The sequence below is a fragment of the Nyctereutes procyonoides genome, unplaced genomic scaffold (assembly GCF_905146905.1).
Source record: "Nyctereutes procyonoides isolate TBG_1078 unplaced genomic scaffold, NYPRO_anot_genome, whole genome shotgun sequence".
Lineage (NCBI taxonomy): Eukaryota > Metazoa > Chordata > Mammalia > Carnivora > Canidae > Nyctereutes > Nyctereutes procyonoides.
Genome location: NW_026575020.1, coordinates 35,794,940 through 35,820,395, shown reverse-complemented (window position 1 = coordinate 35,820,395; position 25,456 = coordinate 35,794,940). Strand labels below are relative to the sequence as shown.

At 49.4% G+C, this 25,456-nt stretch overlaps 1 protein-coding gene across 2 annotated transcripts in view; it reads left to right on the top strand.

The window, feature by feature from the left end:
- Positions 1 to 19,671, top strand: part of GPR107 (G protein-coupled receptor 107) — a 77,669-nt gene extending 57,998 nt beyond the window's left edge. For both annotated transcript variants that reach the window (XM_055316432.1, XM_055316425.1), the window contains 4 exons: positions 7,856 to 7,905; positions 9,054 to 9,137; positions 9,967 to 10,085; positions 17,172 to 19,671. In XM_055316432.1, the coding sequence (XP_055172407.1) occupies positions 7,856 to 7,905; positions 9,054 to 9,137; positions 9,967 to 10,085; positions 17,172 to 17,268 (350 nt within the window). In that variant the 3' untranslated portion in view covers positions 17,269 to 19,671. The remainder of the gene's footprint in view (positions 1 to 7,855; positions 7,906 to 9,053; positions 9,138 to 9,966; positions 10,086 to 17,171) is intronic.
- Positions 19,672 to 25,456: the final 5,785 nt, after the last annotated feature.

The window sequence follows — 25,456 nt, the reverse complement described above, 5'->3', positions numbered from 1 at the left end:
AATCGTAAAAAAAAGAAAAAGTTGTCATTTGATTGGGGCAATAGCTTTTGCATCATCTGCTCTGATATTTTACCTGACTTATTATCTTAATGGGAATCTACGTTTTTCTTTGACTAACAAGATGACTTTTAACATAAATTGCTCTCAGTTTACTAGCAGAGCTTTGGGTTATACATTTCAAGTGGGGCTGATGTTTGTAAGTACTGTCTTCCCTGACTCCTTTGACTCAGTTCTTGGTTATAATTTCAGATTTGTCCAATCTTTATTTACATTTTCCAAGTAGAAACTAAGGTGCCCCAGGCCCATTGATGCTGTAGGCACTGAGGATTATTATTAGGTTAGACCTGAACGCCCTAGGTCAAAAGCCCTAGGGTGAAGGAGGTGGTCAGGAGAAAGGGGAGCCTCCCAACCACACATTTTGCTGTGATTTCCCTTCCCCAGCATGCAGGGAGGGCTCTAGGACTGGGTGCTGCCTGGGTAGGAATGAGTTCCTCCAGAATTGTTCCATGCTGTTTTCTGCCCTGCCCATGAGGATAGCATTGGAATTACCCCCTCCGGAACACTGTTTCAGGATAGTAGGAGAAAAGAGGCAGGAAAAAATGAGATGCCCTTTATCTGGTCACTCAGAAAATTTTCATCCTTCCTTTTGTCCCTGGGTGTATAGCTAAAGCATATGCTTATAATCCTCTCCTGATTCTGAAGTCTGAAGCTGTACCATGAGAGCACCTTAAACAGTCCTCTGCTCCAGAAACGTGGCATACTGGCAGGCCAAGAACACTTTCTCTCCAGCTGGTGCGGTGCAGGGGCTTTTTTTTTTTTTTAAAGATTTATTTATTCATGAGAGACACAGAGAGAGAGAGAGGCAGAGACACAGGCAGAGGGAGAAGCAGGCTCCCCACATGGAGCCCGATGTGGGGCTTGATCCTGAGTCCTAGGATCACACCCTGAGCTGAAGGCAGACACTCCACCGTTGAGCCACCTAGGTGTCCCTGCAGGGGCTTACAAAGCCCCTCCTGTGGTATGAGAGTGGCATTCTGTCTTGCAGTCAAGACCACCTCGTGTCAAGAGTGTGGCCAGCTCTCTAGTTCACGTTTTCCACATGGCATCTGTGAGTGCATTATGGGAGGGGTGTGTGTGGGCACCAGAAACTTCGTGAGATTTTGTGCATGCATGCATTTACCTGGGTAGAGGGTTTGTGGCTTTCCACAAAGTCTCAAAGCAGTCCATGACCCTAGAAAGGGTAAAACAACAGCTAAATAGACTATTGTGAAGAAGCAATGAGAAAGAAAGAGAATTTGATTAGACTGGCTTTAATACAATGATATTTCATTTCTTTTAATCCCTAAAACCCTGTTGTCATTACTTTCCCCTAGCAGATCACCCAGAAATTCTTCTAATGTCATTAATATAATCACAGCTTCTGCTTAACATTTCAACATAATTAACCATTGTCACCATCTTGAGTTAATATTCTACAGCCAAAAGCAGAGAGGCCTCTATCCCCAGCCTGAGAAGCAGCCACATTCTGGACACATTGTCATTTTTTTTTATTAGGCCTGCAAAATATTGGGGACCATGCTGTCTTGGGGGGCCCTTGGCCATGCAGCAGGCCTGGTTTGCGATCTTGGTATGCTCTCCCTGGTCCTGGACATAGTCCTTCTGCCTACTGGCCTTGCATTGCATTTGGTTTCTGTGAGTCCCGAGTCACAGTTGAAACTGACTCAGTTGATTACCCCAGTATTTAGGAAGATCTGGTTCTCTTATGGGGAAGGTGTTGTCTGCTGTTGACCAGGCTGTGTCATCAAGCAATGGGATATCTGACCTTCTTCTCACCCAGCTCATTGCCAACTGGGAGTCTGTGCCATGGACAGCTGGGGGAGCAGAGTGCTCCTTGGCTCAGCCCAGCCTCAGCTGCAGTGTCAGACTAGCGAGGCTCCCAGCATCACGCATGCTGCCGGCTGGCAGAGACAGGGGCAGAGTCAGATCAGCATGGATCCTCAGGATCCCACTCCCACTCACAAAGAGCCTTCGATGTTTCTAGAGCAGAAGGGAGGCAAAAACAGAGACTCCCCAGATGTGATAGCAGAAATCTTACAGCTAGCCTTCCCTAAAGTGCTCTGGTTGTCAGCCAGTCTCTTGGGCCATTTGTTTTAATAATAAATTTATTTTTTACTGGTGTTCAATTTGCCAGCATACAGAATAACACCCAGTGCTCATCCCATCAAGTGCCCCCCTCAGTGCCCGTCACCCATTCACCCCCACCCCCCTCCCCTTCCATCACCCCTAGTTCATTTCCCAGAGTTAGGAGTCTTTATGTTCTGTCTCTCTTTCTGATATTTCCCATACATTCTTCTCCCTTCCCTTATATTCCCTTTCACTATTATTTATATTCCCCAAATGAATGAGAACATAAAATGTTTGTCCTTCTCCGATTGACTTACTTCACTCAGCATAATACCCTCCAGTTTCTTGGGCCATTTTTGCTTCTTTCTTTTTATTGTTCCTTATATTATATTATATTATATTATATTATATTATATTATATTATATTATATTATATAATGTTCCTTCCTTTTTATTGTTCCTATAATAGTTGCTTATAATAAGATAGCCCTTAACTGTTCAGTTTGGTGAATTTTGACCACTCCTGGATCATTGTTTTAAATGTATATTGTGGGAAAAATGTATATTGGAAATGTACTTTGAACCACTTTTCACATGATTCTCAACAGTTCGAAAATCAGTTTTCTTCTCTGCAGAGTTCTTGTCTTATCACAGCTGTTCCCATACTTGCTCCTGATACTGTCTTTGTGGGATGGGTTAGTGGGATCTCCTCTCAGCAGAGGTCAGAGAGCACCAGCTGAGCTGATCTCTCCCCCAAATGGACACTTTCAGGTCAGTGTGGTCCCAGGTCAGCGTGTGGCCTGGCTTTCAGGCCTGACTCAACCATGAGAGTGGGGGCAGCTGTTGGGCCCCCCATGCAGAGGGAGCTTGAGCTCGGAGCTTACGCAGACTGTGGAACCACTGAGCTTGAGGGTGAGTCAGAGAGACACTGACGCCAGCCAGGCTTTGCAATCATCCTTATTTCTGTAATTTTTGTGTTTGACTCAAAATTCTCTCTGAAGCACGGCAGGGAGGAAGCAGGAGGAAAGGATGTTGGGTAGGTGGGGATGGTTTTAAGCCTCAAGGCTTTCTTTATACTCAGAGAAGGATTGTTTTGGAAATTTTTCACCTTTTAAGAGACTGTCATGGGCTTTTGCTTCTGTGTGTCTCATAAATCATCCAGTATTAACTCTTCAAGATGGATCGCTGGCAGCTCCTGGGCATTGCTCGGCATTTTGAGCCCTGGGCTGCCAGGGGATTACAAAGCTATGAATTGCCTTTCTCATAGTGCAACGTGTGGGCATTGAGAGCATGGTCTTTAGAGAGAGGTGGACTTGGGTGTTGAGTACTGGCTTCTCTGCTTATAAGCTGTGTGATCTTGATAATTTGGTAAACTTCTCCAGGCCTGAGTCCTTCCTCTGTGAGGCAGTGGTCATAGCGGTTCTTCATTCGTGGAGGCTATCACATGAAGCATGAGATGTGCTTGACACATGGTTTCCACTCAGTTGATGGTGACAACCACTGTCAGGGTTCAAGACCATCCAGGCAGGTCCACTGGGGAGGATGAGTGACCATCTGTCTTCTTGCCTGCCTCTTAGTTCTCTTGGGCAGACGGAGGAAAGGCAAAAGTCTAGGGAAGGGGCAGCAGCTCCTTTAAATGGGGTACCTTTGCTTTTGCTCCTACTGGTCACAGAGATTGCTGCCTTGGTAAAGCATTTGAAACAGCTGGGCACTTTCTGCCTCCGTGGGCACTTGTTCTGTTCTCAGCAAAAAGTTGTTGCCAAAATCCAGAGTCCTGGTGATTTCCTGGTTGGGGGGCGCCCATAGCAGGAGGTAGGTCTTGCAGGAGCTCCTAGAGCCAGGTACACAACCTCCCTGCCCTCACCCTCACTCCTTCCCCATTCCCTGGGAGGTTCTTCAAAGTCCTCTGGCCAAGTCCAGGTCTATGACAGGGGCAGTCAGGCATGTGTACTAGGAGAAGCTCTCAGGGTGATTCTGGTGCTCACCCCAGGGAGAAACATTGCCATAAAGACATCCTCCTGGGCAGCCCTGGTGGCGCAGAGGTTTAGCGCCGCCTGAAGCATGGGGTTTGATCCTGGGGACCCTGGATCGAGTCCCGGGTCAGGCTCCCTGCATGGAACCTGCTTCTCCTTCTGCCTGTGCCTCTACCCCTCTCTCTCTCTCTGTGTCTCTATGAATAAATAAATAAAATCTTAAAAAATAATAATAATAAAATAAACTCTATTAAAAAAAAAAAAAAAAGGACATCCTCCTGCCCACAAGCAGACCCATGCCTGAGAAGGGAAGGCCAGGCCCAGGCCCATGGAGCCATGACGGTGCAGGGACTGGAACGTGGGACTCTGGGCTCCTGTCCGAGGTTTTTTCATCCCACTAGACTCACTCTTTTACCATATTTGCTATTGGTGGTGGTGGGGTTAGAAATAGCCAGCCCAGACTTTAGGAGACTCTGCTCCCGTGGGAGCCCGGCCTGCCGTGAGCCAGTGAGGGTCAAGCTCAGCAGTGTTCTCAACTCTAGGGACAGCTTTTTTGGAAAAAAGCAGAAAGAGGCTTGGGATTCCAGGCTGCGATCTGCTGCCTTTCTCTCTGCTCCTTGCATAATGCTGGTGAGGTTTCCCTTCTAGGGTTGAATCTTCTCAGCAGGCTAACACGTCATGTGCAGATGGCAACACTGCTGCCAGGAGAGCCCAGGGCATGCTGGCAGCCCCCAGGCCCCCACTTTGTCCAGTTGCACTCACTGGAGCCTGGATTCTTGCCAGATGTGGCAGCCGCTGCAACAGTCTATAGCCCATTTGGTGTTCAGTCGATACTATATAATCCCAATACTGTAATATTAGACATTCACTGAGTGCTGTTTACTTTCCACATACGGTCTCACTACCTCTGCCAACAGCCTTCGTGGAGGTATTGTTATCTTTCTTTTACAGATGAAGAGACTGAGGCTCAGAGAGGTTAGGTGGCTTATCTGAGGTCACACAGCTAAGAGGCAGTAGAGTTGGGATTTGAACCCAAGATGTTCAGATGTGCACTCTTACCCACTTTGGTTTCTCAGTTCAGTAACTCAGCTCCCTCCCTGCCTTTGCTGCCTTGGCTGTGACTAGAACACCCAGGTGGGAGCCTGGCCTTGGGAGCAGTAGTCTCATAAACAAATGTTTTGTGTGTGACTGGAAGTGACATCTGTCATGACTGGCGGATTTTGCATATGACCCTGAGCTTTACTTACTGTGGCTGCATTTCCTAGAGGCAGTGGTGCTTGTCCCCAGGTCTGTTTGTCCGTCCTAGCACATATCCTGAGATGGCAAGGCATCAGTGCCGGGGGTGGGCGGCCTGCCTCAGCTCAGGGTGTCTTTCAGTGGCCTGGACCGTGTGATGTGGTAGCTCCTGACTCCAGGGAGACGTTAGATTGGCGCCTTCCACACCCTTCCCTTCAAACACGGTCTTCATCCTTCAGTGCCTTCACCTCTATGCTTCCCTCTCCATCAACCCCAAATTCTTCCCCCTAGTAGGGAGGAAGGGGACCATTAGACTTACCTTGTCCGTCCCATCTCTTCCTGCTGGCCCCTGAGGTGGGATCTGCACTGATGGAGAAGTGCCTTTTCACCTTTTAGAGGGACCTCTGCAAATTCAAGGCTTTTGACTTCATTTGAACTCTCACTCTTGGTTCTTTCCATCCTTTCTCTAGAGAGATTATTCTCAAATGTAGATGTGACCATGTCTTCAGACCCTTAAGAGGCATCCTGGGGCTGTTGGTACCGCCCAGGACAGCTAGTGGTCTTTTGCATCAGGCTCCATTTTGGGCTCTCCCCACCCATGGCCCCCACTTATTCCCTGGCCTCCCCCACAGCCCAGCTGCCAGGCTCCCTCTTCCCCATGTAGCCGCCTGGGCCCTTGTACCTGCTCTTTCCGAGCATTGTCCACTGGCCTCTTGCTCCCTCCCGAGCCCTGGTCAGGCCTCTGCTGAGACACCAGCTCCTCTAGTCTAAGTTGGGAGCCCTTTGGGTGGGGCTGCAGCAGCCATATCCTGTCATGGCTCCTTGACACCCAGGACTAAAAAATTCACACTGCTCTCTGGTCTGGCTGATGGTTCTTGGTGAAACAAGGGCAGGAGTTTCATTTGTAGGATATATTTCAGCAAACGAAATTCAGGAGAGACTTTTTAAAGCATTTTTATTATTTAAAGAGTAATCGTTAATGTTCTTCCTCGGTTATTCACAAAGAAAAGAACTGAGTGTTTGTATGCAAGAACAATTTTGCTTGTTTTGGGGGGCAGGCCATTTCCTTGACCATGTAGGCAGGAAACATCCACACAGAAAGACGCACGGAAGGAGTACTAGTTCATACTGGTTCATACGGATGTGTGAAGCGCTAAATCCGTGGTGGCTTAGCCATCCGACACAGAATTCTCGGGCTTAGAACTTGGTCTTCAGTGGAGCTTCTGCCATCCCCGAGATGGGCAGGAGCACCTGCTCGTATCACCTGCTCGTATCACTCACTTGGTTCTCTGCGCACCTCACGCTGGGTGCGTAGTGTCTCTCTTTCCCTGGGGCAAAGGCCACAGCTGCCCTGCCTCAGTTTAGCTGCATCCTGGAGCCTGGCCCAAAGGCAGAGTGAATGGCAAACTGGATGAGAACAAGAGAGATTTAATTTTAAAACTAATGAGACTACCAGAGAGGTTACTAGATAAGAAAGCTTTTGCTGATCTGCTTTAATTTAGCTTTTTCGAACGATGCACGTGTTAGTCCAGTTCAGCTTGACACCTGGGTGTTATGGCCTCTCACTTGTGAGGGTTAGATGTTCTATAAAGATTTTCTGATCCTCTCCTCATGGAGCCATTCGGTTTCTCCGAGGACATTCTTGCAGATACTGTTGGTTGATAATCACGTCAAAGATTATTTTAGGATTCCAGGAATTTCTTTTGGGACCCTAAGCTTGACTGCCCTCCACTAATCCTGAGCGAGAGGAGGAGGAAGAGGAAGAGGAACTTTCTTCACCCACAGTGCCATTCTAAAACGGAACCAGTAATTGAATGCTATTAAGCCAAATTAATTTGCCTCCTGCAGGAAGGTTTATGATGAATGAAAGGCTTGCTAATCGGGAAGAGAGCCAGGCAACCCTCTGTGGTCATCAATATTTCATGGCCATAGGCGGTGGCAGGAAGCTAGCTGTCCTGGCTCTCTGACCTTGAGTGATCCAAAGGTAGGACACAGCCAGCAGGGTTGTGTTTAAAGGGCTTGTTACAAGTGAAATTTGTAAGATACATTCATGGGTTATTTGAATTTATATCCTCAGCTAGTGGGAGGCTCAGGGACCCACCTGAGACTGATCCTAGTGGGGAGTGCACACTAGTGTCAGCCACAGGGGCAGAGCTGAAATGTTTACCAGTGGCTTTTGGGGGGCGGGGGAATCTTGATCTGTAGTGTCTACCCATTTCTGTGGTGTCAGCATCCCCACAACATGGCGAGTTTAAAGTTGAACCACGAGTGAGGTGACACACACCAGCACACCACTGGAGCTTGGAACCCCAGCCTTCCGCTCCCATAACTCCCTGATTCTTCCTGGTGATTGGGGAAGATCCTGCCAAGCTGATGCATTTCCAGAAATATAGATGTGCCCCTGGGCAGTACTCATCTGCATTCGACTTGGCCTCTTGACAGAGGGCACCTGAATGTCACTTGCTTTTAAAAATGAGAAAAGAAGTTAATATGCCTGTCATTTTGTTCTTTCTTCTCCCTAGCTGCTATTAACCTAGCAAAGCTGAAACTTTTCAGACACTATTACGTCTTGGTGAGTAAAAAAAATCCTAAATCTGTAAATAAGATCAGTTTAGGGAGTAGAGCAAATGAACTTCCAAAGAATTGGCAAAAGTACAAGATGTGCTACCTGGAGCTGTGCATATTTTATTTTATCAAATCAAATTGTGTCTTTTGATAGGGGAAATTAAACAGCTGAGTCACTCCTTCTTAAATGTTAGTTTTAAATTTGGCTTTAAATACTCAGAAACGTAATGCATGCTTGATGTTTTCTTACAATGTGGGGATTATAGAGTCAGAGCAGAAGTGTTTTATGACCCTCATATTCCCCACCTCCCCCAGGTGATTACCATTGACAGTTTGGTAGTTATTCCTCTAGGTGCTCTTCCTGGCATGTGCCATACACAACTGACTCTTGGCTGGTTTGTTTTATTCATTTGCAAAACGGAGATCATGCCTAAAATCAGGGCTGCTGGATGTGAAAAGTCCCTAATGAGCATACACTAAAGGCAGGACCTGCTGTAACTTATTACGATAATAATTTCTTGGAAAATGTAAGGTACAAACTCTTCTAGAGTTTGCTTCCTGCCTCCTAAAATAAAGTTTCTGGGGCATCTTGAATCTGTGGGTTGGACTATTCCTTTCCTGCAAGCCCAGCCGTCCTGGGAATGGTCCCAATGAGCAGGCCATGCTCCAGTGGCCAGCAGGGTGGATCCTTGCCATGTCCTCCCCTACTGGAGCACTCAGTGTTAGGGTATGTCCTCTGGTATGGGCCTCACACACGCACAGCCTCTGCCAAAGAAGCTAAAGTGAACTTCGTTTTGCTGCTGCCACTCAAAAACATTCCTCAAGGCTTGGGAATAAAAAATACTGTCCTTTGGGGATTGAAGTCAGTATGTTATGTACGTGGAAAAGGCAAGGAAAGGGTGACTTGAGAGTTAAGAGCCGCCACACCAAACATTTTGTCCTCCCCATGTTGGGTGGTCACCTAGAGATGAACAAGTCCTTTTAAGTGGGACCAGCAGGGAAGCTGTCTCTGCCACGCTTAACAGCACCTGTCCAGTGACTTTCTTCAGGTCATTCTGTCTTCTTTTTTGTAGTTCTTTGGTGATAGCAAGTAGTTGGAAGAAAGTGGTGCTGTAATTTCTACGTTGATTTTATTTATTTATTTCTCGCCTATAGATCGTATGTTATATATACTTCACCAGGATCATTGCATTTCTCCTCAAACTGGCGGTTCCGTTCCAGTGGAAGTGGCTCTACCAGGTGTGCTGCTTGTGGGGGACAGTGCCAAAGACACTCTGGCTGAGGATAAAGTCTTGAGGTATAATGTAAGGTTACTCCAAAGTTATCAAGCAGTGGCCACTTCTGTGTCTTCTGGTCCAAAATTAAGATCATCTCTTTGTCCAGGAAAGCTGCTGGATTACATGAAAAATAAGGAAGTAATTGCATTATTGATTTTAGTTTTCAGCTTTATAAGACTTTGAAGAGAAAAGCCTCAGGCAGAGAGTGTGCGATTTGCCCTATATAATTAAAACCCAGTGAGACATGGTCTTTCCTTCTGTTATGGGGCTTAGAGAAGCTTAGAATCTAGAGTGCCCTCCTTCTATGTACATTAGTGTTTCAATAATACAGTGTCTTTGCCATATGCTAGGGCCAGTTAACTACTAGGGTAAGCAACCAAATGATTTAGAGCCTTTTTTGTTTCTTGTCCTTACCTGAATGTATAGTTGGTATACAGTGCTGGGTTACTTCCAGGTGTACGCACAGTGATGAGACTTTCCCTGAGGCACCTACTTGGTGCTGAGGGCACTATAGGAAACATAGGGATACAAGAAGCTCTTAAAAGATACCAGTGAAGACTGGTTAAAGTATAGTGTCTTAAATGTCATCTTTGGGCAGAATGCTCCCAGCTGAGGCTCTGGCCCAGTTTGTGAGGAGACCCATCCCTAGCGCTGCTCTGGCCTTTGAGAGAGTGGTCAGCAGTTGGGGGGCAGAGTGGGAGGGCTGGGCTAGTTTGTTTAGTTCCACTGCTTTCTGAAGAACAGCATTGCTAATCCCTTTTTTTTGGGGGGGGGGGTGTTTTAATTTGCAGCTCCTGGATGAAATGGCCACGCTGGTATTCTTTGTTCTTACGGGCTGTAAATTCCGTCCAGCTTCAGATAACCCCTACCTACAACTTTCTCAGGAGGATGACTTGGAAATGGAATCAGTGTAAGAAATCTTTCTTGCCCCTCCTCCTTTGCCCCTTGACCCAACTAAACAGCACGGTGTGAATTGGAGCAGCTTCTCTCTGCATTTTGTTGCTCCAGAGGTGGTACCTCTATATTTAGCAGAAGGAAATGGACACTTAAGCCCCAGGCTTTCTTTTTTTTATTTATTTTTTTAATTTTTTTATTTTTTTAGCCCCAGGCTTTCTTACTCAGATTAAAGTACAGCATCTGCCAAGCATCGCTCAGTCTTTGCAGGGAAAGTGGAGCTGGCCATCTGATTAGGCATCCCTGAGCATCATCGTTAGAGCCTGCTTCTAATAACTCAGGGGTGAGAACTTGGGCATCTGCTTGACCCTTTCACTGCTAGGCTTGGGCAGCCCCACTTCCTGTTGGACCCCTGCCACTGGGAGCTGATGTCCGAAAATGTGATCGTCTGAGTCGTCTGTGAGTCCTCTAATTGTCGTCAGACTCCTCAGTCATCAGATAATGAAATGGCTTTTCACAGCTAGCGCAGTGATTTGACCTCCATCAGAGCATTCAAATGGATTTTTCGAGTCATGGGGCAAGTGACTTTAGGGTCCTGTTTTCTGGGAAAGGGTACTAGAAAGGAATAGGGTATCTAGAAAAGGAATAGTGATTAAGAGTATTGGCTTGTTTACCAATGAACTGTGATGGGCCAGGTCAGTTGTTGTGTTTGAAGATTAGCCTCAGGCTGAGTTTCAAGTGTGCTGCCTCCAGCAAGGCAGGTGGCCTTTTGACATATCCGGATTCAGAGGCTTAGGCTCTTGCCCAGTGCTGGGCCCTACTGAGCTGTAGGGCAGCCTAGGACAGCTCTTTATGCTCCGCCCCACTATGGGAACAATAAACCTGTGGGCCCCAAACCAGAACTCTGTGTGCAGGGGAGGAAATACCTTCTTACAGATAGCAGAGAAGAAGGTGGTAGAGCCGTGAAGGGTGCCTTTTCTAGAAATAGCAGAATCTGAGTAAGGAACTTGGTTGAAGGGGCCCAAATGCAAGTCAGTCAGGTAAGAAGCAGTGAGCGGGATGCAGTGTATTTATCCACTGCCCTCACGGCAGGGCTTCTCTGGGGTATGCAGCTAGATGCTGGATGCTGGGGCCCTTCGATGTTCTCACCAGCAGTGTAGGAGTTCTTGTTCCTCCGCATCCCCACCATCAGCCATTGTATCAGAAGCATGGACACATTGTAAAGGTGTTTTTGTCTCATGGTAGGATTTTTAGAAATTTTGTTTGGATTTTTGTTTCTCACTGGGAATCTGTGATAACTACAGGACAGTCTGTATGTTCTTGAATCAGGGTAGGGAAGTGGGGGAAGTGGACAGACAAACCACGAGTCATGTGGAGACTGGAGGGAGTGTGTGTCTTTAATTCTGGCAGGCTGCGGGAGAGATCGGAATGCCAAGGGGTGTCTGTTGGTTGCCTCCGCTTACACTCCTGTTCTAAGGGAGGAGCGCTGTGATGACTCCGTGTTTTCTGTGGCTGGCTAAGTGGGAGCCATCCTGTGATACTAAGGGAGCTTCTCTTCAGTGGCAGAAGGGCTGAATGTCTACCTGCAAGAGAGTCAGACCAAGGCGAAGGCTTTGTTCAGGGTGGTGCTGTTTCCAAGAAGCACTAGTCCCGCTTAGCCTGTGAAAAAGAAGTTGGGAAGCTGACTGAGGTCATGTGCCTTTAAGTTAGCAGGAAAATTGTTCTGGGGCTTCTCTCTGGCTGGGAGAAAGTTCTGCTGTCGAGAAAGTTCTATAGATTGATCGAATGTGACAGCAGAACAGGCATGTGGTAGAGGCCCCAGCCGTCAGCCTGCCATCCATGCTCACCTGCAGGTGACAGGCGAACGTGAGGGCTCTTTGCAGATTCTCGGGGTGCCACTGCGCCCCAAGCTGTCCCCTCCCACTTCTGCTTGGAGGTGCTGTTCCTGGATGGCACCTCTTAACTCTTCCAGAAATAACTCAAGCCAGAGGCAAGCAGAGCTGTTGTTTGTGTTTTCTAGAAGATCATGAGCTCTCTGTCCTCCACATTGGAGGGTGTTTCCTGTTAAAAAGGAGCTTGATCTGCTTTTCACCACAGAACAAGTATTACTTCCTCTTTGTGGGAAGGAGTATTCCTTAGGCCTCACACACCTCAAAACAAATCCTCTTCTAACGAGTCTTACCCACTGGTGGCATGCAGACTCTGATCTGGGGCTGAGGTCATTGACCTTATTGGCTGAGATTCTGGGTAGTTTCTCTCTCTCTCTTTTTTTTTTAAGGTTTATTTATTTATTAGAGAGAGCACGCGCACAAGAGCATGTACACAAGCCAGGGGGAGCAGCAGGCAGAGGGAGAATGAGAAGCAGACTCCCCGCTGAGCAGGGACACCGCCCTCAACCCCCTGACATGGCCCAATCCTCCCAGGACCTCGGGATCATGACCTGAGCCCAAAGCAGATGCTTCACGAACTGAGCCGCCCAGGCGCCCCTGGGTAGTTTCTCTTCTACCTGTCTTTACTTCCTTCCTCTGAAGTGCAGTGTGTTTGGGAGGCAAGTCTTGGCAGTTGAGGCCAGGACAGGCCGGGCTCCTCCTGGGGGTGAAGTGCTCCCACCAGGCCTCACCCAACTTCTCCAGCTGAGCCTGCAGAGTGAGGGTGCAGTCAGAAATACCTGACTTCCTATCTTTTTTTCCTTTTATTTCTGGACACACCTCTCTTTGGGCTAAAACTCACAGAGGCTCACCAATTTTGGTAAGAGAATTTTGTCATAAAAAATACAGCAAGTTAAAAAGTATTAGATGTAGTTTTAGTGATCAGACTTAGTAACTGCCTCCTGTGCTGTGCATATACTTGATGATGTGAATTACTTTCTGCTATCTGGAGAAGTCAGAATGGGAAGAACCATTTGGTGTGGGGTCCAGGGCCAGGACATTGCCTCTCCGGGCTTCCCATTCCCGAATACTGGCCTCAGGGTTGCTGGGAACCTTTTCCTACCTGACTGCTGTCCTTCAAGTGGTTGGTCAACAAAAGTGGAAACGGGTATTAGAGACTAATAGAATTGTTTCCCAACCAGGCGTCTCCACATCTTGAGTCCAGAAACCTGTTTTTAGTTGGGTTCTACATTATGGTTTGGTTCGGTTACAGAAACAGATGTGTCTAGGGGCCCCATAGGTGCAGCATCAGGAGCAGTGGGTGCCAGAGCTCCCCCTCCTATTTTGCCTGTGTTCAGTAGGCCTGTTTGGCCACACAGACCATCAGGGTCCTGCTGGGAGAGGAGGGGGTCACCTTTTAGATGCATCTGAGCAGTGAGAGGCAGCACTGGGTCCTTCTGCTCTCTCCAGCTCTGCCCTGCTCCCCCCTTACCCCTTTCTGTCCTCCACATGCTCTCCTGAGTCCACAGGGAGCGCATCTGCTTGGCCCATCACAGCTACTGTCACCTCAGACCGGCCCAGAAGCTGCTGGCCCTTGAGCCCAGTGCCCTTCTTTCTCAGTGCTGCGGTGTCCGAGTGTCAGTTGACAGGGGCTGACCAGGCTCACCCACAGCTTGGGCACTAGGTGTCCTTCCCATTTGTTGGCAGTTTGCTGGACAATAGGTTGCAGAGGCCCACCCAGCATCATGGCCATCAGGTGTCTTGCCCTGCGTCCGTTTACCTCACCATTGCCTGCTTCCGTGACATCCTTCTGTGCTCACATACTCCCTGATTCCACCAGCCAGGGGGGCTTCCATTCTGCCTCTTGTCATGGGGAGGGCTCACCCAAGCCTGAGGTCGCCTGGCTGTCTCCTCAGTAACCACACCCCAACCCCAGCTTCAGCTGCTTCCCTCTAGCCACCTGCCCATCATTACCCAGGTTTCTGTCCCCTGCATTCCCTATAGGCCTTGATGGCACTGTTTTCCAGCCATTCGCCTTCAGCAGCATGTGGCAGTTGGCCTCCACACCTCCCTCTTCTCAGCCCATGTGGAGTGAGACTTCTTGGGGACTCAGTGTTGTGTGTCCTCTCCCTCTCCTCCTTGAGACCCCAGGACCCTGCCTTCCTACAGCTGTCCTCGTCCCTGGTCCCTCCCCTGAAGACTTGATTCTCAGTGTCGGGGCTCAGTTACCTCTGTGCCTTTTTTGCTCCCCAGGGCATCCTGTTTGAGCCATGACTGAGAACCCTGGCATAAGAAGCAAAGCCAGCCTCTGTGGCAAGGGAGACAAGGCCCTCCACGGCCCTGCCCTGCCCACCCTTGACCCTCCTGCTACTCACCTTTGCCAGCAACTGCTTAGCACTCCCTGAACCGTGCAGGGAACATTCTTTTGTTTCTTCCGTGCTTTTTGTCCATTAACATTTCTTTTGTTCAGAAACTACCCGGCCCTTTTCCCACCCCCCATATCTCCCCTGCTCCTCCTCTTTCAGTACGGGCATTGAGGCTGTGCCCAGACCCTGGCAAGATGATTCTGCCCACCCCAAGCCATTGTCCCACCTGCTCAGAGCTCTCCTGTGTGTTTCCAGCAGCTCTGTGTGTTGCTCTGGAAGACGATCTCCTGCTGGGCTGCGGGCACCCAAAGGGTACTGATTTCTGTCCCTCTCTGTCCCAGCCCCAGGCTGGCATGACGGAGCGAGCCCTGTTTTCTCAGTTGATCTGCCAGCTGGAAAGCAGTGTATTCCTGGGGAAAGACAGGTAGCAGGTGTGTCTCCCAAGCCCCACTTGGGGTCAGATGAATGGGCTGTGCTCACAGCCCCAGCTGTATGGAAGCCCTTGCCCTTTCCAGTGGGGGCCAAAGCCCCGTAGCAGCTGTTGTCACCATGAGTGACACTGTTGAGACTTGAGGGTGCATTTCTTTGATCTCAAGTGTTTAGAGAAACCATGCTGGAGCTAGAGAGGCTTATGGTTCTCTTGGGCCTGCAGCTGCTCCACCTGCCCATCCCAGTCTGGAGACAGGCAGTCCCATGAGGACGAGCCCTTTGTGCATGCCTGTCACCCTGAAGATGTGCATCCTTCCTCGAGGGCTTGGGTCCCGGCCGCACCAGCTGACAGGAAGTGACATTGAGCCATATGACGAAATGTGGCAGTTTCCTTTGTCCAGGGGCCACATTTCCACTCACAGTATCTGTAGGAGCCCCCTAGATCCCAAGAACCATGTCTTGACAGCCCACTATGTCCTGACTTTGCCAGAGGTACAACTAGCCTATGAGTCTAAGGGACTCTTGTCTAAGTCCCAGCTCTGGGGCGGACTGGGTGGCTCTGAGGCTTGGTCGCAGCAGCAACATGAATGAAGGAATGAAAGGAGAAATAAAGGGGGGAATTTTTCCTTACCCCATAAAATCATTTATCTGCCTTTAGGTCCCACTGGACGGGGTCTAGATGTGTCATGTGTACAGCCACTGAATTACCATTTGTGGCTAAAGGCTTTGATAGCTGATGGGGGGACAAGGAGGATCCTTGGAGAGATCTATTGAGTTGACTGAATTTAGTTTACTGCTTAGGAAATTCCTGTTGGTCCATGATCGGGCACATAGGTGCCTTGTTTTCTAGAATAGGTAGGGAGATGCTGGCCAGATATGTTTGTTGATCTGTTTTTAACTGACTCTACTTTTTAGAACAGTTTTAGATTCACAGTGAATTGAACAGAGGGAACAGAAATTTCCCGTATGCCCCTAGCCCCCACCTGGATAGCCTCCCGTGTTATCAGCCTCCCCCTCCAGAGTGGTAGGTACTTTTGTCACAGTCGATGAACCCACATGGACATGTCATTATCACCCACAGTCTGTAATTTTTTTTTAAAGATTTTATTTATTTATTCATTAGAGACAGAGAGAGAGAGAGGGGCAGAGACACAGGCAGAGGGAGAAGCAGGCTCCATGCAGGGAGCCCGATGTGGGACTCGATCCAGGTCTCCAGGATCGCACACTGGGCTGAAGGCAGTGCTAAACCTCTGAGCCACTAGGGCTGCCCCGCAGTCTGTAATTTACTGCAGACTTGGTGGTATGCATTCTGTGGGTTTGGACAAATGTGTCATAACATGTATTGACACTACAGATGCACCCAGGGTAGTTTCACTGGCCTGCAATCCCTCTATGCTCTGTCTGCCAGTTCAATCTCTCTGCTTGGTGTCTTCGGCTATGAAGCAACCCAGATCCTTTGTAGATCCTGTCCAGCTCACATTTGTGAGGCAAGAAGTTGTCTCCTCATAGAACCCACCTTTTCAAGAGACGTCATGACTAGCTGTCTGGAAAGAGTCACTCTGCTCAGCCCCTCACACCTTCTGAAGCCAGGGTTCTCCCAGTTTTGATCTACGTACACATTCAGTGTATGACTTCGTGGCATCTTCTTAGTATGAGGCACCAACAGAGATGATGCTTCTGTCCCAAGGTCACAGAGTGTAGGCAGAGCCACGTTCTCTGACAGCCGAGCAGCCTGGCCCAGCATGCAGAGACCCAGATTTATAGAGAGCAGCCAGTTCTGTTTCTCATGCTCAAAGACTCTCTGGGACAGAAGGTTCCTGAAAGGCTGTGGTTCTGTCCCATGACTCAGAAATGACAGTTGTGACTAGTTATTAAAACGACACCTGATGAGCTTGCTTTTTAGGAGGTTAATTAGGACACAAGTGGTGGTCTCATAATCATAGTCATGTAGATACACAACATAATTTGTGGAGGCCACGACAGAAAGAGAGAAACAGATCAATGGTGATTGTAATAACAACAGCTGGTATGTATTGATTTGGAGAATCTCCTTTTTCCCTGACAACAGTTCTCGGAAGTGGGAACCATTTATTGTATTTAAGAACAGAGAGGTAAGGGGCTCCTGAGTGTCTCAGTGATTGAGCGTCCGCCTTAGGCTCAGGGCGTGATCCTGGGATCGAGTCCCACATCGAAGAGAGCCTGCTTCTCCCTCTGCCATGTCTCTGCCCCTCTCTCTGTGTCTCTCATGAATAAAGAAATAAAATCTTTAAAAAAAGAAAAAGAACCGAGAGGTCGGCTTGGTGGAGGTTACACAGTGAGGAGCAGGGTCAGGACTGGAACCCAGGTCTGATTCTAGAGCCAGCATGCATAGCCACTCCACTGTGCTGTGGTGACTTTAAGACTGAGGTTTTTCTAATTGGTTTTTTCCCCCTCATCCAGAGTGACGACATCAGGGGTGATGGAGAACATGAAGAAAGTCAAGAAGGTGACCAATGGCTCAGTGGAGGCTCAGGGTGATTGGGAAGGCACCGCATGATGGAGCAGATTGAGGCTGGGACTGTCAAAGAGAACCTCTAATTTATTAATCGTCCTAGTGGTGAGCAGGAGCAGTTGGCACCTCCCGACAGTGACACCACAGAGCACACGGCTGGGAACAAAGTGCCACGGAAACCTAATTTTTTACTCTCTCTTATGGAAACTGGATCTGTGGCTGGTTATAGAATTCTTCAAATGGGAATGGCGGGGAGGGAGTGCAGACAGGAGGAGGATAAAAGGAAGACTTTGTAATTTATATTTCTCTCTTTTTTAAATTGAGAACTCTCAAGAAATACACAGTTGTGCCCTCAAGTGTGTGGCAGCAGGGAGAGCAGTGGTGGCAGGCAGGCAGGTGGCCGTGCAAGGCTGGGGCTGGTCACAGTTCAGGAACGGGGGATCAGGGGCTGAGGTAGGATACAGAACTTAGAAGGGAAGGGGAACGTTGAGGGACAGAAATGAATGAAATTAGGTTATTTTAGAAAGCAGAGTCAAAACCCAATTTAGTAACTGGAGGCTGCCGCAGAATTCTGGCCCTGAACCCGGATTCTGAAAGTGACCAGGAGCCAGCAGCTCCCGAGGCCCAGTGGTCCTCTCTTCCCAAAAGGCTCTGTTGTCTTAGGGCTGAATATCTCTGTCAGAGTCATGGCTCTGGAATTATGGTGGGAAGTGCTATTCTGGATTGAAGCATATTTGGTGTTGTCTAATGGATAGACAGAAATGTATGTTTAAGCTCAAAAAGCATTATCTAGTAGGATTCCCTTGAACATCTGGCTCCCCCAACTGCCCCAAGCAGGACCACCTCTTTTCCCCCTTCTGTGGCTGTGTCGGTTTTGTGTAATCAAAATATGGAGAGAAACGGGAAGGAATTTCCTTAAAAGGAGCAGCTGGGGGCAGAAAAGCTAGTGTTTAAGCAAATATTTGAGTACAAGCAAATTGTCATCATTATAAGTTTTTCCTATAAACCTGGCAGGCTTTCTGACAGGAATGAAATGGGCCTCATCCGTGTCTCCCAAGGGCATGCACTCGAAGAGAACAGGTGTGGTTAAACAGCTTTTCTCTCAGGGACTGGGGATGGCGAGCTCTCTCTCAAACTCAGCCGAGGGCCCTTCCAAGCTCTTGGAGCCTGGGGATGGGTGCGGGAGCAGTGGTGCAGCTGGTAGCGGAGTCCTCTGGATCATAAGATGAGCTCAGAAGGTCCACTGCAGCCCAGGGGACGAGGGCTCGGCAGTGAACTCCTACCAGGGTTGTGGTCCCCAGGCCTGAGACCAGAGGAAGAACCGTGGCCTCATGGGGAACGCTCCCCGGGGGTGCCAGGAGTCCACACCTGCGTGGGGGTGAAGGGGCCACTGTCTTCCCGTTGGCTTGGAAGCGTCCACCAGAAACTGTAGAACCTGGGGGTTGTGCTCAGCACCCCAGCTTCAGGCACCTGGAGAGTCTGTCCTCAGTTGTCCTTCCCCTGTGCTGTCCTCTGTCCTGGACGAGGGAGCAGGAAAGCCTTCTTTCCACGCACATTCCTCAGTCCTCAGTGCACTGCTCAAAGGAGGCTGAGGCGTCCCAGCCACCTGTGGGCTGCCACCCAGTGTCTCCCCTCTTCCCAGGCGGCTGCTCACCTCTCCACAGATTTCAGGGGAGGGCCATGTGTCTCCCCACCTTCAGGAGCAAGGAAATACGCCCCAAGTATTTATTTAAAAGTCTTTCTTTTTCTGTCTTTCTTCCTTTTTTTTCTTAAGTGAGGGCTACACGATGGGAGCCTTATGGAAGTTGCAGGGACGATGGAAATATTAAGAGTCTGTTTTCTTGGCGTAAACGTAGTCCCGGGACTTCCAAAGTGTCTCATGCTATGGCCACCCCCCCCCCTTAGGTGCTTCCCTCAGAGGGACACCTTTGCTGTTTGTCCTGCGAGCAGATGTTCTTGACTAGGCCGTGATGACTTCTTGCAAGACCCGGAAGTGTGAAGAAACTTACCCCCTAGCCAGAGTCCCCACAGGGGTGTTCTCAATTCACTTGCTGGAAGCAGGGGAGTGAAGGAGGGAGGGAGGAAGAGAATAGGTGGGGGTAGCCTCTACCTCCCCGCCACTACCCAAGCCACGCCGGGCCTCTGTCTGCCAGCTCATGCTCATAGCGGCTGAGCGGCTGCAGCGGGACAGTCCTGACCCCTCTGAAAGGGAGAGTGGTGATGTCGGAGTACCGGATAATAAGCAGCTTGTCTGCCTAAGTCCTACACTGAAACTGGCAGAAGGTGTGAAGTGAAGCCCTGTTATCAATAAAAATCAAACCCCAGCCCAAGATGGGGAAAACTGGTTTTCCCACGTTTGTACAAATTGTTAGAGTTCTCCATCCTGTAAGATGTCCACGTTTGTACAAATTGTTGGAGTTCTCCATCTGTAAAAATGGCTTCCCTTTCTCCATGTCTCCATCATCTAGTAGCTGTGACCGGCACTCCACTCCCCCCACCCCGGGGCAAGATGACTAATGAGGTCCAAAGCCAGGCAGTCACCCCTGTCCTTCCAACAGCTCGGTCTTCACCACCACATGCAGCGCTTCCACACTTAGGCCTTCAGTGTTTTGGGGAGCAGGCAGAAAGGATCGGGTGCACATCATAGAGTGATCAGCAGTATTTATAGCCTTGCTTTGTGCTCCTACTCCCTGTTTCTGCCTACGCACAATACCCATGCTTCCTTTGAGACATCTGTGGACTGGAAGTGCGGCTGGCTGTGAAATTGTAGGAAGTAAAGGATCTGTTTTCATGTAATAAAGTGTGTGTATTTTGCTAGAAAATTACTACTTAGACAATAAGAACAATCATCGATCTCTTAATTTTGGCTTTTAACAGTGGCCAAAGACTTCGTCAGTCTATTTCTTGGTTCCTTGATGCTTTAAAATTTCAGTAGCAATGCATTTTAACCTGCTGAATACAACTCTGGTGAATAGGTGGCCCATTCTCCCGTTAGGAGCTGCTTACTCTGCTGTAAAAGATGGTTTCTCAGATCATAGCTTAAGTCAGTTCAGTTTTCTTCCAAGAAACTGCTCTGAAGTAAAATGTCCAGGTTTGGTTTCTCCTGGACATATCCGGGCAGCCACAGCAGCACTGCCTCATGTTCTGCGTGCCTGTTGTGGCAAGATTTCTGTTCCTGCATTATGATCTCCTCAGGATATCTGTGCTCCCTTGTTCCACAACTGGCCGTCCCCTTCCTCTTCTCCTCCCCTCCCCCTTCTCCCCCTTCTCCTCTTCCCCAGCCCACAGCTATTGATTCCACATAGGCTCAGTCTGGGAACATGGGCTGAAGGCTTTGGTGCACTGCAGCATTTTCTCCCAGTAGCTGTGAAGGATATACTTTCTAACCCAAGGAGAATTTTATCAAGAGCGTACATACGAGTGCTGCATGTTACGCTTTGGACCCCCACACTAAAATATATTCTTGTTTAATACTTGAGAGGCTGTTGCCAGGAGCCAGTCCTTACAGACCGAGAAGTGTGTGAAAAATGCCCGTTTGAATTGTGAGTGGCGTCCTGGCCATCTCCCACATCCTGAAGCATCTTCTCCAAGGAAGGCTCTCAGAACATTAGATGGTCTGCTGAAGTGGTTGGTGCTGCTCCATACACCCCGTGGAACAGTAAGACGGTTCATGCTGATAAGCTGCTGGATTTCACAAGAAGCAGATCCCAGCCCCCTCCTCAGCCCGTTTCCACACTCCACACTCACCCCTTTGCTTTCTTCTGACACTCTGGCCTTTTAACAGATCAAGAATGTACCAAGTCCATGATGCCTATGGCTGACCTGCTGCCTGCTTCTCCCATTCAGGATTCAGTAAATGAGTAGGTTCCCCACTAAAGAATTTAGGCTCTGACTTGGTACTTCTTGGTATATCGGGTTCTCTTCATCTGGAACATACTGTATGTTCTAAGAAGTTGCTCTTTACTCCAGGTTTCTCCAGGGTGTTTTGGGCAGGAAGTCTTTAAAAAGAGGCCCACCTGAGTTGATGCTAGTACTTGTCGCACCTGAAATGTAGCTGAACACTCCAGGTTTGGTGAGCTGAACATTCCAGGTTTCCCCCAGGGCTTCTCTGCAGTCTGGCAGCGCATCTGTGCCCCCAATGTGTGGTTTATGCTTAAAAAACATGTTTCTCGATGGCTCTCTGTTAGGGCATGGGACTTGCATAAGCCCTGAGCTACCGTGTAAGGAAGGCAGCCTGGTGGAGAGGGACAAAGCGGTGTGGGAGCAAGGATCTGGTCGTGCTACATAGGGACTGTTGAGGTTCTGGGGGCAGGTAATCTGCAGGCAGGCCGTTTGGGAAGGAGGAGTTCTGGACAAAGTCAATAAGGTCTGACATGAGACAGAAAAGCTAACTCACTTCGAAGACAGCTTATTTTAGGGCAGGCTCTGGGGTTTTGTGGTGGGCAGCCAAATCAGACCGGGGGACCAGTGGGGCAGCCTTCTTAGCATAAGATACTTATTACAAAAGGATCCCCAAATCCTGGCCACACAAGGGGGCAGTTCTTGACGCCTTAAGCCTCTTTTGCCGACCATAAATTGGATTTGCCTGGTCATGTGATCTCAAAAGAAGCCAGACACATCAAATCCAGAAATAAGTTTCATTTGGGGGAGAAAATGCCTGTAAATATCATTTACTTTCCAGGTTGGGATGCAGGAGTTTTCAGTATTTTTTTTAACACTGATGATCATTGAAGAGTATTTATGTAAACATATAATGGGTGGGGGTTCTGATCAGGGTGACGTATAGGATGGGTTCTCTTGCTGTGATGCAGACATGTAAAATAAAGATTCTCTGACAGAAATGTATGTTTGTAATCCTGCAGGGAGTCACTGACTCCTGGCTGCTGTCTCTCCTCCCGCTCATCATTTTTTCCTTTGTGATTCTTGTTCATTAAATTAGTTAACTGCCTCCCACCTGCTCGCACTGACAACAGTGACTCCTACTAGAGAAGTTCTGCATACCTCAGCAGGCCGTGTCGGCTGCACCCCCTGGGGGCTTGGTTCTGGAACAGACTTGTTTTCCCATGCCCTGCCTCCGAGTTGAGGCCGGTGGGCGCCTTCCAGAGCAGGACCTGCACGCTGCTGCCTGCTGCCACTGGAGGGGAGGTGACCCCGCAGCCTCAGGGTGAGGCACTCTCTGACGCCGCTTATCAAGCAGGCTGCCAGTTTTCCCACATCAGAATCATAGAAATCCAGGACTGTAGATGCAGAACATTTTTAGAAGTCATGCAATCCCAAACCCCTTATTTTATTACAAATTTTTTTTAAGTTTTTTTTTTTTTTTTTTTTTTTTTTAATCATAGACATAGAGATAGAGAGAGGCAGAGGCACAGGCAGAGGGATAAACAGACTCCATGCCAGGAGCCCGATGCGGGACTCGATCCCAGGACTCCAGGACCACGCCCTGGGCCAAAGGCAGGTGCCAAACCGCTGAGCCCTGGGATCCCCACTACAAATGTTTTAAACTGAGGTGTAACTTAACATACAATAAAATTCACTCCTTAAATGTACAGTTGGTTGAGTTTGGACAGATGTGTATATGGTTCTGTAGCCTCCACCATCATCAGGACAGAGCATTTCCAATCCCCATAAAGTTGCTTCGTGCCCCTTCTCAGCCAGAACCACCCCATCCCTGGAATGGCCACACCACAGCTCTGCGGTTTTAGAGCGCTGTGTGAATAGAATCCTACGGTATGTCCTTCGTGTCTGGCTTCTTCCACAAGGCATACTGTTTTGTGGTTTATCACTCCAGTGCTCTGGCTTTACAGCTACAAAAATAAGGGCTAGAGAAGGTTTGCCCCTTCTCAGGTCTGCTGGCTCCTGCCTTGGTGAGGATTAATCCCTCATTCCTCATGGCCTAGACATTCGGGGCTGGGGATGGGGTTTACAATCCATGTTATTTGGCCTGAGTTTTCTGGTTCATGTTCGTGCCTCAGGACCCTCTGGGGTCCTCGGATTACCAAAGGTGTCTGTGGAATGAAGCATTAGGAGTAGGATGGGCCTTCTAGTGGGAGAATCCCAGGAATCAGGCAGGACCCCCAGGAGTGAGAGCTGCAGGGGCATCCCAGAAAGGGGCAGCCAAGAGAAGGTGTGGAAAGGACCTTAGGGACCACCTGAACCAGTGCTTCTCAAACTTGAGCAAGCATCGGCCCTCTGGAGGGCCCAGAGGCTCCCATGGGACCTGAGAAGTAGCACTGCTAGCAAGCTCCAGATGACACACTGAGAACCACCTCTGGGAGCCAGCCAGCTCCCTTCTGGAGACGCCTCAGTCACATCGCTGGCACGTCTTCCGTCAGCTGGAGCTGCAGTGAGCAGCGAGACCACTCTGGCCCGGGGCCTGCCAGTGGGGTGACCACGCTCAGCAATGAGGGGTGCTAGCAGGGGTTTGGGGGCCCAGCTGAACTGCTTTTTGATTAGCATTGGCTTCCTGCTCCCCAACAGCCAGGCTAGGGCTTCCCCCAGTTGGAAAGGCAGTCCTCTGGGCCTGGAGCCGTGGGGCCTGCAGCCCAGGACCGGGGCTTGTGTCGAGAAGGCCTCACCTGCTTTCCCCGTTCTGGGGAGATGCAGAACAGGCCAGGTCGGAGCCTAGCTGAGAGCTGCCACTGCCTCCCCGGCCCAGGCGCCTGGTGAAGCCCTCTCCGTGCCTACATGAGCCTGTGGATGTCCTGTCCTTCCCCAGGAATCCGGCAGACGGCCAGCCACACATGCCGCCCCCCGCCCCCCGCCCCAGCCACGGAACAGTGGCGGGTAAGACCTTCCTCATGCGCACCTGGTTCTTCTGCAGTGCTCCTGAGAATTCGCAGGGCTCCTGGGCACCAGCCTGGCCCCCACCTGGAGGGAAGTTGGCTCCGCAGTCTGGAGACTGCTATTTAGTGGGCTGGGGTGACATGCTCAAGAGCTGTGCCTTCCAGGGCTCCTGCCAGTTTGCAGGGGAATGCTGACCTTGAGAAAATGAGGAACCTGCTCATAAGAACAGATCTGCAAGGACTGAGCCAGAGGCGCCTCGGTCACTCAGGGGTGAAAGTAGTTCTACACACACATGTTTCTGGGGAGCCTGGTGTTGCGGGTGTATGTGGGGAGAAGTATGAGCCATGCTGGTGGCCCTGCCACCACATCCTCCTGTCTCCCCTCTCACCCTTTCCATTTTAACAGGCCCCTTTACCATCACAGTACAACTCCTTTGACTTTTGCGTTCAAAACAACCCAAATCTCCCTAGGCCACCAGCAGCCCCCCCACCCCGGCTCAGACCAAACCACCCGAGTGTGCTTCACCTCCCAGCCCCCCACCCCCCAGCCAACTCCCTGCAGCCTGGTTTCCACCATCCAAAGTCACCTGCAACCTCTTGGGACTGGGTTACTATCTGTGGGGACTTGAGGGACTCTTCCCCTCTTGAGATGCACCCTCAGTCCCCACTGCACTGCACACAGCATCACCTCCTACTGGCCAGGTTAGACTTCTAGCCACTTCCTTCTCCCTCTAGTTGCATGTCCACTGTTGGCTTCCTGTGGCCACTGCCTTGGTGTTAGGTTCTTCGACAGTGTCCCCGCTCTGGCCCTGGCAGCTGCCTCCATTCCCCTGCGCTCTGGGCCCAGAGTGTTATTTCTAGCCTGGGACTGCTTTGAGCCCCTAGTGGCTTACCCAGCTGCCTCCTGGGCTGTTTTTAAAAGCACTTCAAAGCCACACTTTCAAAATGAATTTGCCACATCTCGTGTCCTTGTACGTGTGATCCAGGCCAAAAGCCCGGGCCTTACCCTTGACCCTTTCTTATCCCCCACCCCATCCTAGTGCACCCCCCTGCCTCCCCACTAACGCTGCCCAGGCCAGCTACCCTCACCTTCACCTGGATTACACCACCAGCCAGTCTTCCTGCTGGCAGCCTGGACTCCAGTCTTGCCCCACTTCCAGCCTTTTGCCATGCCTCAGCCAAGGGATTTTTTTTAAAGTGTCTACCTACTGTGTTAGTACAGAGACACAAAAGTGAGCAAGGAGGATAAAAGATCAATATAGAAAAATTAACTGCGTTTCTATACACTTGTAGTGAAAAATCCAAAAATGAAATAAAAGCAATTCCATTTAAAAAAAAAAAGCAATTCCATTTACAGTAGCATCACAAAGAGTAAAATCCTTAGGAACATGTTTAACAGAAGTACAAAACTTGCACTCTGAAAACCAAAACATTGAAAGAAATTAAAG